Source organism: Corticium candelabrum, chromosome 17 (assembly GCF_963422355.1).
Source record: "Corticium candelabrum chromosome 17, ooCorCand1.1, whole genome shotgun sequence".
NCBI classification, from domain to species: Eukaryota; Metazoa; Porifera; class Homoscleromorpha; order Homosclerophorida; family Plakinidae; genus Corticium; species Corticium candelabrum.
In genome coordinates, this window is record NC_085101.1 from 3,631,695 (window position 1) to 3,646,980 (window position 15,286).

At 43.0% G+C, this 15,286-nt stretch overlaps 1 protein-coding gene across 2 annotated transcripts; it reads left to right on the forward strand.

Moving 5' to 3' along the window:
• The first annotated feature begins 10,042 nt into the window (after nt 1–10,042).
• Nucleotides 10,043–11,816, forward strand: LOC134193419 (limulus clotting factor C-like). 2 transcript variants are annotated; one of them, XM_062662251.1, is made up of 7 exons: nt 10,043–10,116; nt 10,190–10,348; nt 10,410–10,574; nt 10,901–11,071; nt 11,134–11,295; nt 11,354–11,515; nt 11,586–11,816. In XM_062662251.1, exons 1-6 carry the CDS (start codon nt 10,062–10,064, stop codon nt 11,512–11,514), a joined length of 873 nt encoding a protein of 290 aa, XP_062518235.1. In that variant the 5' UTR covers nt 10,043–10,061; the 3' UTR covers nt 11,515; nt 11,586–11,816. The 2 variants fall into 2 exon arrangements, with proteins under 2 accessions (XP_062518235.1, XP_062518236.1); XM_062662252.1 differs by lacking the exon at nt 10,410–10,574.
• Nucleotides 11,817–15,286: the final 3,470 nt, after the last annotated feature.

Below are 15,286 nucleotides of genomic sequence, written 5' to 3' on the forward strand. Positions count from 1 at the left end.
GCGCGGAGGGGGACTGGGCACGAGTCTAATTAGCTAATGGGAAAAGTCTAGCTGAGATGGAGATGCTAGAGAGTACAACGACAACAAATGCGTAGTACAGTGCAAACTGCGCTGGCTGGAGTGTATTGTTGCTCCATTGTAACTGCGCAAAGCTACATTGGTACCGCCCATAGTAGAAATTACCGAGTACTTCCGGTCTAGGGTAACTGATTAAATAACTAATATTGTTTGTTACGTTAACAGTCTGTAAAACAGACATTGTTAGGGTAGGGAGTGCATGTATAACTACTAGTAGTAATTGCTGCATCTCGCACTCACAAAATAAGGAGTCTGGTCACGCGAGAACATGGAGCTGTAAAATCTGAAAGCGTACATACGCTAATCTCTAAACAAGTACGCCTACCTAGCGCACACTAGACGGTAGACCTTGCCTTTTCTTCCGACGCCACTGGAATAGTAAAGGACGCGCATTCAAATTCACACTAGAAAAATCCATTTTACACTAAAAAAACCAATCGTGTAACGTGCATTAAAACCATCAGTCATCTTGGCTGCCAGTCTCTTCGCGAAAATAGTTCTCTACCTTTGGTTACAGATCGCCTATAATACGCACGAAAGGAAACGGATAGTATAGGATGCGACGATTCTGAAATGGTCGCCCATACAAAGTATCCAAACACGTGCTATCCAGATTTCTTAGAACTCATAAAAAATCTTAGAGCCACCTGGCACTTGACTGTAAACCGTCCGAATGATAGCAAGACTACTAACACTGACACTAAAAGCTTTAGAAGCCGTCTAGCGGCAAGTGAAAAACGCGATCTATTCATTCACATTCGCTTTTTGTCAGCCAGGCTAGCGCCTCACTCGAATTAAGCAGCTACAACAACGAAAGTCATACCAAAGAATTCGCTCTTGTCCGAGGAATTGCACTGACCCAACAGCAAACTCCACCCAGTGTCATTCAGCTGCTGCTACGCTACGTAAGACTTCTTAGAATCTAGTCAACGCCATGTTCTTTCGGTCACGTGTGTGTTAATTATATATCTATTATTAGCTAGTGGAAACTACTGTTTGGGACCTTAGCTACCACTACCACAGTGTCCTTACAGTTGCCTGTAGTTGTACGTGATGCAATCAATATTTTACGTCAAGCTGCACGGGTCATTTCCATCTTCAACCAAGCACATCTAGCTAGACACTCACAGTAGCAACACAGATTGGAGCAAGACAAAAACCACTTCATCTATACGTAACTAAAAAATTAATAAAACAGGTATAAAAATATTTTGAGAAAATGATGGGTAAACTAGTTGCTTGCGGTAGTTTCAGTCTAAAACGCAGCAGTCATGTGTGTGACACTCACAGTACTCGATGTGATGTAGGAGATGAGTATGAAGTACATAGCCATCCCTACATACCCATCATTTTCTCAAAATGTTTATATACGTGTACCTCTACTGCTGCCTAGATATCGACATGAAGAGCTGCGTATACATGTAGGCGTGGTGCCACCTTGCATGTAGTCTCGTGTACCCAGACTCCTTTCTACCGCGTCAAACTTTTGGGCAAAAGTGCGACTGGTGAACAGCCCTTGATGTTGAATTCGGTCTTTAGATAGCCGATTTCTGGCTACGCGGCACACAGCGACATCAAACGCTGTTCATTAGACCCATTTTCGCCGGGAAATATGACGCGGCGGGGGGCTGGCTGCGCGAAACTAAAAAAAGTGCATGCAGCCGCCAATGCGCATTGACTTCAAGCCACTTCCGCAAGTGGCTTGAGCGAGTGCGCATTAGATGCGGTTTGTCGCTAATGAGTAATCAACATCAAGTTAATGTAGATATCCAGTTGACGTCAATGTCGGTAACAGTGAAGCCTAGCCTTTGTTCAGTAGTGGAAGTCACTCAGCCTATGTATAGTGCTGCAAAGAGTAGCAGCATCAGTGATTTGAATGCAGTACGTTTCAAGTGATACCCCATCAATGACAAGGATCTTTGTGCTGCTGCTGCTGGCTGTCGTACTCTGTCCTCTTCCTTGCAGTTCCAGTGAGATGTATACAGTTTTCTTGAGTCTACAACCTAGTCGACACTAACCAGTCTAATCCAATTGACAAAAAGAAAGACGGAACAATGAAGAATGAATATATCTATTGGCATGTTGTCTTCTTATTGTGTAGTTTGTCCCAATCCAAAGAGTCCTGCTAATGGAAAAGTCTAATTGCAACGTCCAATAGCCACATTACTTGCAACGAAGGTTCAAGCTGGACGGTACCAGAACCATGCATTGCACTGTATTGGGTTGGAGTCCCAGATATTCGCCTACATGCAAACCATGTAAGATAATAAGTATGTTTCTAGATATAAGATTATGCGATTGCTAAAGAGATTTCTTCCGTTTTTGTCCTAGGTTAGAGAATCCTGAGAACGGAGTCGTCAACCAGACTGCGACGAATGCCAAATACTCGTGCAACAGCGGATACAGACGGGAGCGTGGAAGTGAAAGACTTTGTTTTCAAGGTAACGGCTGGAACCTTTGGGAGCCAATGTGTTTACAAAGTAAGATGCAAGGTTACTGGAGAAGACTCTTACAAAACATAAATTGATATCTTTTGTTAGAGTGTCGGTTTCTTGTCGATCCTGAGAGCGGTCATGTTGATGTAGATTTAAAAAACCACATAGCTGTGTACTATTGCAACGATGGGTATAGAGCGGAGTGAGATTCTCTAATTCAATGAGATGGATCTCGTCAATGGGATGGACCTCCCATAGGATGCGTAGAATGTGTGTGTAGGAAATGGGTTTGGGTTTGGGTTGTGTGTGTGGGGTGTGGGGTGTGGGTGTGTAGTGGGTGGGTGCGGGGTGAGGGTGTGGGTGGGTGGGTAGGTGTGTGGGTGTGGGTGTGGGTGTGGGTGTGGGTGGGTGTGCGTGGATGTGGGTGGGTGTGGGTGGATGTGGGTGGGTGTGGGTGGGTGTGGGTGGGTGTGGGTGGGTGTGGGTGGGTGTGGGTGGGTGTGGGTGGGTGTGGGTGGGTGTGGGTGGGTGTGGGTGGGTGTGGGTGGGTGTGGGTGGGTGTGGGTGGGTGTGGGTGGGTGTGGGTGGGTGTGGGTGGGTGTGGGTGGTGGATGTGTAGTGCGTTTGGAGAATGGAAGCATCCCGAACATTGCAGGATCAAGTTTAAGTGACAGTGATGGCGAGCTATGGCATAATTTCCTTGGGCAAGAAACTTCCACACAGTTGCCTCTCTCGACTCACGAGTATATGAGTACAAAGTCTTTGACTGACTGGAGTCGCAAAGGCCTCTGACTGCGACAAAGTCCATCAGCCACTGGGGTCCGGGTGGGACTTCGGGTGTCCACACCACAGTTGACGTCGCAGTTGGTGCTCCTGCGAGCACCTGGCCAGGCTTCAGGAAATTGCTGTGCACAGGGAACCCAGCCATCTGGCTGGGGCATTACCGTTTAACGACAGCTCTTTTCCCATTTGCCATTATTTCCATTGTGTGTGTGTTTGGGGGTGGTTGGTGTGTGTGTGTGTGTGTGTGTGTGTGTGTGTGTGTGTGTGTGTGTGTGTGTGTATGTGTGTGTGTGAGAGAGAGATAGAGAGAGAGTGAGTGTGAGTGGGTGTGTGGGTGTTGGTGGGTGGCGTGTGTGAGTGCCTGAGCTGGCGTGAGAGAGTGATAATGTGGCCCATTAATTATATCTATCTAATTGTCTCTTTGATCTATTCAGTGGCTCCAAGTGTTCAAATTTGACCGATCCTGCTCATGGCGTGGCCACCATGGAGCTAGGTAACTACTCTGTAAGATATTGGTGTGATAATCCGTACTACTTACATGGAAGCGATAATCGGAAATGTATCAATGACTGGTTCCGACCCAATTTGCGTACTAAGTAAAAAGCCACAACCAATCACTATTGTGTTAATTAATATAGTACAAAATGCATTTACGAAGTTTGCCCGCAATTTCTTTCGGCCCCCAAATTTGGTAAAGTCAAGGCGGGTGTTCTAACTGCCAACTATTTGTGCTCCAAAGAATACTACCTTTACTGACGGTCGGTGAGAAAATGTGACAAAGGCAAGTGGATGGGATATCGTTCAGTTTCCATCAAAGAGAGTAAGTACGCCGCAATTTAGTTAATTAATTGTTCCTTGTAAAGTTATTTTTCTTGTAGACTGCACCATCCCAGGACAAATTGCTCATGGTGGTCATTACTTACTAACCGGAGATGCAGTCTATTATTACTGTCACATGGGTTATATAATGGAGGGCAATCGCAGGTTGTCTGCACAAACGGCAAATGGGGCTCTTTTCCAAAGTGTAACAAGCATTAAAGTACGCTGATTTTGTATGTCCAAGTATAAATGTATTTTGTTAATTAATTATGCTTGTTGATATATCTATTAGTGGTGACCCATGTACGAAATACTATATGGGTTGCACTGAGGATTAAGACGTTTATGCTACTAGACATTTACTAATTGCTCGGGGGCGTGTGCTTGTTGTGGTAGATGCATGATGATTTCTAGCTTCGTAGCATCGCGAGATTTCATTTCCAAAAGTAGTATAGTACAAGTCTAAAACATTTTGAGAAAATGACAAGTATGTACGGATGCACGCACACTTAGTTATTTCATCCATTCTTATCCCCCTACATCACGTTCTAATTACACACCCACTAGAATAGTGTAGTACTAGGATCCATGGCCCGTTTTTCGTACGGGCAAGATACTGTAGTGTAAAGATAGGTCTGTGGACACGTCACGTGCAATCTTTGTTGCGAGGTCCCGGATGTGCTAAATGAATTCGAATCTTGGTCTTCGCGCTTGTTTCGGTAGAAATCGATACACTCACTGTGTAGCGCTTGCTGCAGAAAACGTGTAGGTTGGATTCGGTGCAAATGCAATCAGAATTTGGAGAGAAACGAAAGCGATAAAAGAGTAAGTTTCGTCGGCAAGAGATATTCGATTGCTCGAAGCTTTGCGAAGAACGACGATGCATACAGTCTACACAGGACTGGTGTGGGCGTGTGTTCGAATGAACTGGAATGTGTAGCGTGTGCGTCATCGAGAAATTTTACGCAGGGGTTGACCCCACGTGAGGGGACCCGGTGCATAATTTTTATTATTTTTTACGCAAACCTTTCCCTGTGCGTGCCGAGTGTGCGTGCCGATTTCGGTTGCGAACGGACAAAAGACGTGGCCGCCAAACGCGAACACACACACACACACACACACACACACACACACACACACACACACAGTTTGAGCTTTATATTTAGTATATATGCAAAAAAAGTAACGCGAGTTATCTATACAGATTTTATTGTCTTGTTTATATTTGCTGTCTTTTTTGATTTCAGCTAGTTATAGTAATTATAATTTACTGTATTAAATATGGTCTGATGTAAAATAACTAACAACAACATATAAACAGAGGAAAACAAAGAACACACACATACACACATACACACATACACACACACACACACACACACACACACACACACACACACACACACACACACACACACACACGCACACATTTTACACTAAGAAAATGCAATCGTGTAACGTGCGTTAGAACCTGCTGTCATCTTGGCTGCCAGTCTTTTCGCGAAAATACACAGACAGACTCAGTGTTCTCCCCAGGATCTTTTGGCAGAGCGGACCTCTCTGCCTTATCTAAGCAATTAAGCTTTTGGGTAAAGTAGACAGATGCCAAGACGTGAGGATATGACAGTAAGCTTATTAAATTAATTATCTAAGACAGCCGGTAGCATCTAATTGTGCGGAACACTAACACTTTTACACCCACGCATGCAGCCCTTAACCATACTCTCGCAGCTGGTGTTCACGTGTAAGTTGGTATGTACGTATACATGTCAGCGAAGTGCACGTACGTGTCATGTCGGCGTCACAGAGACCTATTGAGTCTTTCTTTAAAACAACGCTGTCGAAGCTAGGAACACCTGCATTGTTGAAAGAAAACGAACGGCAACTGATGAAGCACAGGACGACTGGAGTAAATCACCAGGGGCTAAATGATTTCCCATAGGACTTCTGTAGTGAGGCGACACAGTCATTGCTGTGCTCTCTTTGTCGAAAGACACAAACTAGGACTAAACGATGTGCACTAGGGAAAGCTATTTAGATAAATATCCCATGTAAAACGATCACTGCCAAGTCTACCAGCTAGCTAGAGCATGAAAGACGCTCGTGCCATGAATCAGCTGTCTCTAGAGAAGCAACCCGCGCACTGTCGGGCAAGGACGACGAAATTTCTGGAGCTTGACACAGTTGAGCCTCAATGATCTGTAATATATAGTTTAACTGCCATTGGACGTGGCATTGGGTAACGCTCATCTCGCGGAGTATTCCGCTCTAGTCTCTCGCAGCCAGCCCCTCCTCCTTTTGACTTCCGTTGGCGGGAAAGGGTCTGGTAAGGTTCCTTTGATGTCTTGGGTCTGCCGACCCCGGCATCCCATGGGGCATAAAGACATAATGATGATCTGTTAATTGAGATAAGCGAGCAACTAGTGGGAACGCACTACTGATTAGTATTTACATGTACAGCGAAGTTTTCGCTTCTGTTTCTGCTGCAGGTGCTACTGCACTTTGTTCTAGTTAATCTGCTCTCACACGTTGCGTGGCTGCCTGCTCTAGGCATGGTAATAGAAGCGCGCAGGTCGTCTTCTTGTGCGACAACATTGGCAGGTGAGTTGTTCTTCGGGAACCAACAGCATTCAACAACTAGCATGTGCCGTATGCCTCACCTACAAAAATTCGAAGTGCATGATCACGCAACTTCCGAACTACAGCTAAACACTGCTCGTCCTGTTGCTAGATCAAACGCTGCATCTGCATGACGAGCCTCTATGCAATTTCCCGAAGAACAACTCACCTGCCTATGTTGTCGTACAAGAAGACGACCTGCGCGCTTCTCTTACAATGCCTATAGCAGGCAGCCACGCAACCTGTGAGAGCAAATGAACTAGAACAAAGTCCAGTAGCACCTGCAACAGAAACAGAAGCGAAAACTTCGCTGTACATGCGAAGACTAATTATAGCAGCGCGTTCCCATCAGTTGCTCGCTTATCTCAATTAATAGATCATCGTTATGTCTTTATGCCTCATGGAATGCTGAGGTCGAAAGAACCAAGGCATCAAAGGAACCTTAGTAGACCCTCTCTCCGCCAACGGAAGTCAAAAGGGGGAGGGGCTGGCTGCACGAGACTAATTCCTCTCTGCCTTCTAAGATTGCTGGAGAGAACAATGATACTAGTAGTTCTCTAGCTTTGGTTACAGATCGCCCATAATACGCACGACAGGAAACGTATAGCGTAAGATGCGACGATTCTAAAATGGCCGCCAATAGAAAAGTATCAAAACACGTGCAATCCAGATTTCTTAGAACTCATTAAAAATTATCAGAGCCACCTAGCCCTCGACTGTAAACTGTCCGAATGGTAGCTAAATAATAACGCTGACACTTAAAGTCTCAGAAGCCGTCTAGCGGCAAGTGAAAAACGCGATTTTATTCTTTCACGTTCGCTTTTGTCAGCCAGGCTAACGCCTCACTCCAAGCAGCTACAACGACGAGAGTCATACCAAACAATTCGCTCTTGTCCGAGGAATTGCACTGACTCAGCAGCAAAGTCCACTCGGACGGATTTAAGATTTTCGGATGGGGGTTCCGTGACGTCACAAAGGATAGGATCAGTCACGCCTCCAGATATAAATTAGCTATTTAATCATCTATAGCATAGAACGGAAGTATGCGTTAATTAATGAATCAACAGTACGGGACAATTTTAATTGATTTTGCAAGCCTACATGTCTTTCGCTAGACTGGCAAATGTTACCGCTCTTCTTTTCTTTCGAAAAAGCTTCTATAGATCGACATATATATATATATATATATATATATATATATATATATATATATATATATATATATATATATATATATATATATATATATATATATATGTATGTATGTATGTATGTATGTATATATGGTTTCGTAAAATTGTGATGTTGTGACCATCAAATACATTTTCATGAGATGAAAAATAACTACTTGGAAACATTATCATTGCAAGGAAGTAACGAAGTGATGGTGTTCGAGCTGAGCCAAAGCCACAGTTTGATTTCTACTAATTAGCCCTTTCAGCCTTCACGTCCTGGAAGATGTGGGGGCGCAGCTCACACAGAGCCCTATCCGCCACACCCTTTTTCCTGGCTGCAAGCATGAAATGCCTTGATTTTACAGGAAGAAGCCTTCGCAACGTTTTTGAATGTCCTGGCAACTTGAAGTCTGAAAGGGCTAGCTTCTTTCAAGCGACGACTTTCTAGGGCAGCCAAACAAAAGATATCAACTGACGATGTGACGCCGTTCGATCAGCACACTCGAGCTTCCATGTGCTGAATTGGCGCATTGTGTCCGATGTTCGCGCCTAGTAGGCTACAAAAAGAGTAGGAGTACCCGTACGACTCACTCGTACTGTCCGACTGTTGGTACGCGGTCATCGCCGCATGAAGACGTCACATAAGATTTTAGGGGTTCCACGGAAACCCCCTCTAGATCCGCCAGTGTGGACCACCCAGTGTCAGTCAACTGCTGCTCAGCTACGTAGAGCTTCTTAGAATCTAGTCAATGCCATGTGCTTCCAGTCACGTGTATAGTAATTATATACCTATTATTAGCTGGTGGAAGCTAGTGTCTGGAACCTTAGCTACCACTTCCACAGTGTGCTTACGTAATTACAGTTGCGTGTAGTTGAACGTCGACTATGTTCAACGGGCTATGAGCGTGAATGCTTCGAGTGTAAACATGCGTGGGAATTAATTGTTATTTATGCAATCAACATTGTTCCGTACATCCGCCAGCTGCTAATAGAGTGTAAATATGGGAGTTGTCTAGATATGTTGATGCAATCAATATGTTACGTCAAGCTGCACGCATCATTTCCATCTTCAACCAAGCACCTCTGGCTAAACACTCAAAGTAGCAAAACAGATTGGAGCGAGACAAAAACCACTTCATCTATACGTAACTAGAAACAGGTATAAAAACATTTTGAAACAATGATGGGTAAACTAGTTACTTGCGGCAGTTTCAATCTAAAACGCAACAGTCATGTGTGTGACACTCACAGTACTCGATGTGATGTAGGAGACGAGCATGAATAAGTACATATCCATCCCTACATACCCATCATTTTCCCAAAACTTTTTATACTTGCAGATCAACTGCTGCCTAAATACCGACACGAAGAGCTGTGTGTAAGCGTGGTGCCACATGCGTGTAGTCTCGCATACCCAGACCCCATTCCACCGCGTCATACTTCCGGGCGGAAAGTGTGTCTGATGAACAGCCTTTGATGTTGAGTTCGGTCTTTACATAGCCGGTTTCTGGCACGCAGCGACATCAAAGGCTGTTAACTAGACCCATTTTCGCCGGGAAAATATGACACGCGGGGGCTGGCTACGCGAGACTAAAAACGTGCACGCAGCCGCAAATGTGTATTGACTTCAAACCACTTCCGCAAGTGGTTTGAGCGAGTGCGCACTAGATGCGGTTTTCGCTAATGAGTAATCAAAATCAAGTTAGCGTGGATATCCAGTTGAAGTCGGTTTCAGTAACAATGAAGCCTTTCTTCAGTAGTGGAAGTTATTCAGCCCATATAGAGTGCTGCAAAGAGTAGCAGCATCAGTGATCGGCAGTTCGTGTCAAGTGATACTCCACCAATGCTTCGTATGACAAGGATCTTTGTGCTGCTACTGCTGGCTGTCGTACTCTGTCCTCTTCCTTCCAGTTCACGTGAGATTCATACAGTTTTTCTTGAGTCTAAAATCTAGTCGACAAAAGCTAGTCTAATCCGATTGGAAAGAAGAACGACGGAGCAATGAAGAATGAATATATTTATTTGTACGTTGTCTTCTTATTGTGTAGTTTGTCCCAATCCAAAGAGTCCTGCTAATGGAAAAGTCAAATTGCAACGGCCAGTAGCTACATTCACATGCAACGAAGGGTACAAGCTGAACGGTCGTAGAACAATGCATTGCACTGTTTTTGGTTGGAGTCCTAGATATCCGCCTACATGCATACCATGTAAGATAATAAATATGTTCTAGATATAAGACTCTAGGATTGCTATAGAGATTTCTTTCGTTTTTGTAAACAGGGTGTCCGAGGTTAAAGAATCCTGAAAACGGAGTCGTCAACCAGACTGCGACGTATGCCAAATACTCGTGCAACAGCGGATACAGACTGGAGGGTCGAAGTGAAAGACTTTGTTTGCAAGGTCACGGCTGGAACCTTTATGAGCCAAAATGTTTAAAAAGTAAGATGCAAGGTTACTGTTGGAGACTCTTGCAAAAACATAAATTTGGTACCTTTGTTAGAGTGTCCGATTCTTGTCGATCCTGAGAACGGTCATGTTGATGTAGACTTAGAAAACGACATTGCTGTCTACTATTGCAACGATGGGTATAGGGCGAACGGAGATGCTCTAATTCAATGTGATGGATCTCGTCAATGGGATGGGCCTCCCATAGAATGCGTAGAATGTGTGTGTAGGGATTGGGTTTGGGTTGGGGGTTGGGTGTGTGTGTGTGTGTGTGTGTGTGTGTGTGTGTGTGTGTGTGTGTGTGTGTGTGTGTGTGTGTGTGTGTGTGTGTGTGTGTTTGTGTCTCTCTGTGTGTGTGTGTGTGTGTGTGTGTGTGTGTGTGTGTGTGTTTGTGTGGGGGTGTGTGTATGTGTGTGGGCGGCTGTGTGGGGGTGGCTGTGTGGGGGCGTGGCTGTGTGTGGGCGTGTGTGAGTGCCTGCGCTGACGTGAGGGGTAATAATGTAGCCGTAAATTATATCTATCTAATTGTCTCTTTGATCTATTCAGTGCCTCCCAAGTGTTCAAATTTGACCAATCCTGCTCATGGCCTGGCCATCATGGGGCTAGGTAACTACTCTGTAAGATATTTGTGTAATTATCCGTACTACTTGCATGGAAGCGAAAATCGGAAATGTATCAATGGCAACTGGACTGATTCCGACCCAATTTGCGTACTAGGTAAGAAGTCACAACCGATCACTATTGTGTTAATCAATATAGTACAAAATGCATTTACGCAGTTTGCCCACAATTTCTTTCGGCGCCCAAATTTGGTAAAGTCGATGAGGGTGTTCTAGCTGCCACCTATTCGTGCTCCAAAGGATACTACCTTTATGGACAGTCGGTGAGAAAATGTGACAAAGGCAAGTGGAAGGGATATCCTCCAGTTTGCATCAAAGAGAGTAAACACGCCGCATTTCAGTTAATTAATTGTTCCTTGTAAAGATATTTCTCTTGTAGACTGCACCATCCCAGAACAGCTTTCTAATGGTGGTCATTACTTATTAGCTGGAGATACAGTCTATTATTACTGTCACACGGGTTATGTAATGGAAGGCAATCACAAGGTTGTCTGCACAAATAGCAAATGGGGCTCTTTTCCAAAGTGTCACAAGTATTAAAGTACGCTGATTTTGTATGTCCATAGAAACGAATTTTGTTAATTAATTATGCTTGTTGATATATTTATTAGTGGTGCTTTATGTACGGAATACTATTGGGTTGCACTGAAGATGAGGACGTTTATGCTACTAGACATTTACTAATTGCTTGAAGGCGTGTGCTTGTTGTAGTAGATGCATGATGATTTCTAGCTTCCTAGCATTGCGAGATTTCATTTCCAAAAATAGTATAGTGCAAGTATAAAACATTTTGAGAAAATGACGAATATGTAGGATGTATGTAAACTTAATTATTTCATTTATTCTTGTCACCCTACATCACATTTTAATTACACACCCACTGGAATAGTGTAGTGTATATCCACGTCACGCGCGTTATCTATACAGATTTCATTGTCTTGTTTATATTCGCCGTCTCCTTTGACTTGAGCTAGTTATAGTAATTAGAATTTACTGTACTAAATAAGATCTGATGTAAAATAATTAACAAAAAGATTTAAACAGAGGAAAACAAAGAATCCTACTGATATGTCCACTAACTGTAAGAGCTTGCTTATGATTATTAATTAACGCACGCGAGGATTATACGAGAGAATGAATTCCCACTTCGTCACTGAAGCCATATTGCCCAAACTCCTACACATAAGTTCCCATATAACACTGACGACCGTGAGAGAAGACGGTACAGAACGAGCTGTTTTCTCTAACTTGCTGCACGTTGCATGGCCATCAGGGGCTAGTCTGATGTTTTTCGTACAAAACGGAAAAGCAGTTGATGCGACGTGTACACTTACGAGCGCAGCTGACGGCCGGGTAACGTTGTAATCCGCTGCGTACATCGTTATCAAATGAGTTTGGCAGACGTCCGGAAACCAGTAAACAGATAGACAGCGGAGGGCACTAATTTGCAAAGAAACTCTCCTAAAACAATCTTTATTTGAAAACCACAACTGCCTTCATGTTGTTGCCTTCCACTGACGACATTGACTAGTTGCAATACCTAGAAATCATAAATTATTCTATCATGTCTGTTGTTGCTCTTTCCCATTACTTGTGCTCTAGATTGTGCTCTATACAAATAATTGAATCTATACGTGTATACGCCAATTGAGATGTTAACGACACCATCAGAACGGCAAATGACCTGGAGAGAATCCATCAGCACGTAAACATTTTTATAATTAATATCAACGATAAACGAGACTAACCAACAATTAGACCAACTGCATGTTGAGTAAACGTTACAAGTCTAGCAGTTACTTTTGAATAAAGCAAATTGTGAGTTACAGGACTTAGAATATCTCCTCTATCGTTGATTGACACTCACGGTCAGGGTAGCAATTATAGTCATTAGTGAGTATTCAACTTCACGATAATGCGGATATCCAGTTATTAAAACCGATAGGAAAAGTGGTGGAAAGCATGCACCACAATTGACGTCAGTGTCGGTCACAATAATCGAAGCCTAGCCTTTGTGGTGGAAGTCATTCAGTCTCTACATTGTGATGCAAACAGTAATAGCATCATTGATTAATAGTGTCAAGTTATACCCACTTGATACCTCACTGCTTCTGGCTGTCATACTTTGTCCTCTTTCTTCCAATTCAAGTGAGATGTATACAGTTGTTCTGTGTCTATTTGAGTATACAACATAATTGCCACAAAACAGTCTAACACCAATGGAAAGAAGAAAGACAGACAAAATAATAGAAATAAGTCTATAGTGGTACCTTGTCTTATTGTGCAGTGTGTCTGAATCCAAGCACTCTTGATAATAGAAAGGTCAAATCACAACGTCCATGCAGTAGCCACATTTACATGCAATGAAGGGTACAAGCTGGACGGTCCTAGTATCATGCATTGCACTGTATTGAGTTGGAGTCTTAGATATCCGCCTACATGCACCCCATGTAAGATAATAATTATGTTTCTAGATCTAACACTATACGTTTGCTATAGAGACTTCTTCTGTTTGTGTAAACAGGGTGTCCGAGGTTAGAGAGTCCTGAGAACGGAGTCGTCAACCAGACTGCGACGAATGCCAAATACTTGTGCAACAGTGGATACAGACTGGAGGGTCAAAGTGAAAGACTTTGTTTCCAAGGTTACGGCTGGAACCTTTGCTAGCCAAAATGCTTAAAAAGTAAGATGCGGGATTACCGTTTGAAAATCTTAACAAAAAAACTTAAATTAGTATGTTTGTTAGGGTGTCCGATTCCTGTTGAACCCGAGAACGGTTATGTTGATGTAGACCTAGAGAACGACATAGCCATCTACCAGTGCAACGATGGGTACATAGATCGGAGGGCTATGTTTTTATCAAATGCGATACATCTCGTTATTGGGATGGACCTCTCATAGAAGCGTAAATGTGTGTGTGTGTGTGTGTGTGTGTGTGTGTGTGTGTGTGTGTGTGTGTGTGTGTGTGTGTGTGTGTGTGTGTGTGTGTGTGTGTGTGTGTGGCTGGGTGGCTGGGTGTGTGCGTGTGTATGTGTGTGCATGGTAAACGTGTGTGCATGGGCATGTCTAGGTGCGTGCGCTGGAATGAGGAAGTGAGAGTGTATAGCTATATAACAATTGTCTCTTTGATTATTTCGTGCCTTCCAAGTGTTCACATTTGACCAATTCTGCTTATGGCCTGGTCTTCATTAGGTTGGGTAACTACTCAGCAAGATATTTGTGTATACATCTGTATTTCGTATTTGGAAGCTAAACTCGGCAGTGTATCAATGGCAGCTGGACCGGTTCTGACCCAGTTTGCCTAAAATGTAAAATGACACAATCGATCTCTATTGTGTTAACTAAGTAGGTACATATGCATTACGCAGACTGTTCACCACGTCTTTCGGCACCCAAATTTGGTAAAGGCAGTCCTGTTCTTCAAACTATATATATTCGTGCTCCTAAGGATGCTACCTTTACAGACAGTCGGTGAGAAAATGTAACCATAACACTACCAAGTAGATGTGATCTCCTCCGGTTTGCATCAAAGAGAGTAACTAAGTGGCATGCTAGGTAATTAACTAATTGCCCCGTGTAAACTTATTTTTCTTGTAGACTATCCCATTCCAGGAAAGATTGCTCATGGTGGTCATTTTTATCTACCCAGAGACAAAGTTTATTATAGCTGTTTCAATGGCTACAAAATGGAGGGTAATAAGGCAGTCTACACAAACGGCAAATGGAAAGTGTTACAATTAAGTACGCAGATTTTATGTTTAGAAATAGATTATGTTAATTATTTTTGTCAATTTAATTATTAATGGTGATCTATATACGAAATGGTTGCACTGAAAATTATGCCATTCGTGCTACTAGACATTTACTTATTGTTCGAGGGCGTATGCTTGTTGTGGTGGATGCTTGATAATTTATAGCTTCGTAGCATTGTGAGATCATATTTTCAAAATAATATAGTACAAGCATAAATACATTTTAAAAAATCATGGGTATGTAGGGATGGATATGTATTTATGAATTTATGATCTTTATCCTCATCTCCTACAGTACATGCCCACCAATATAGTATAGTTTATCTACATAACGTGCGCTTTGACTTGAGCTAAAGTAAATCATGTGCTGTACTAAGTTCTATAAATCTGATGTAAATTATTAATTAGCAACAAGATGTAAACAGACAAAACAAAGAACCTTACGATAGGTTTCTGTTTCTGTGTGAGTATATTAGAAACATGCAGAAGAACTGTAATAGCTTGTTTAATTAAATATATATAATTTACATAGTTGTGACCGCGTCATAATCTACACAAAC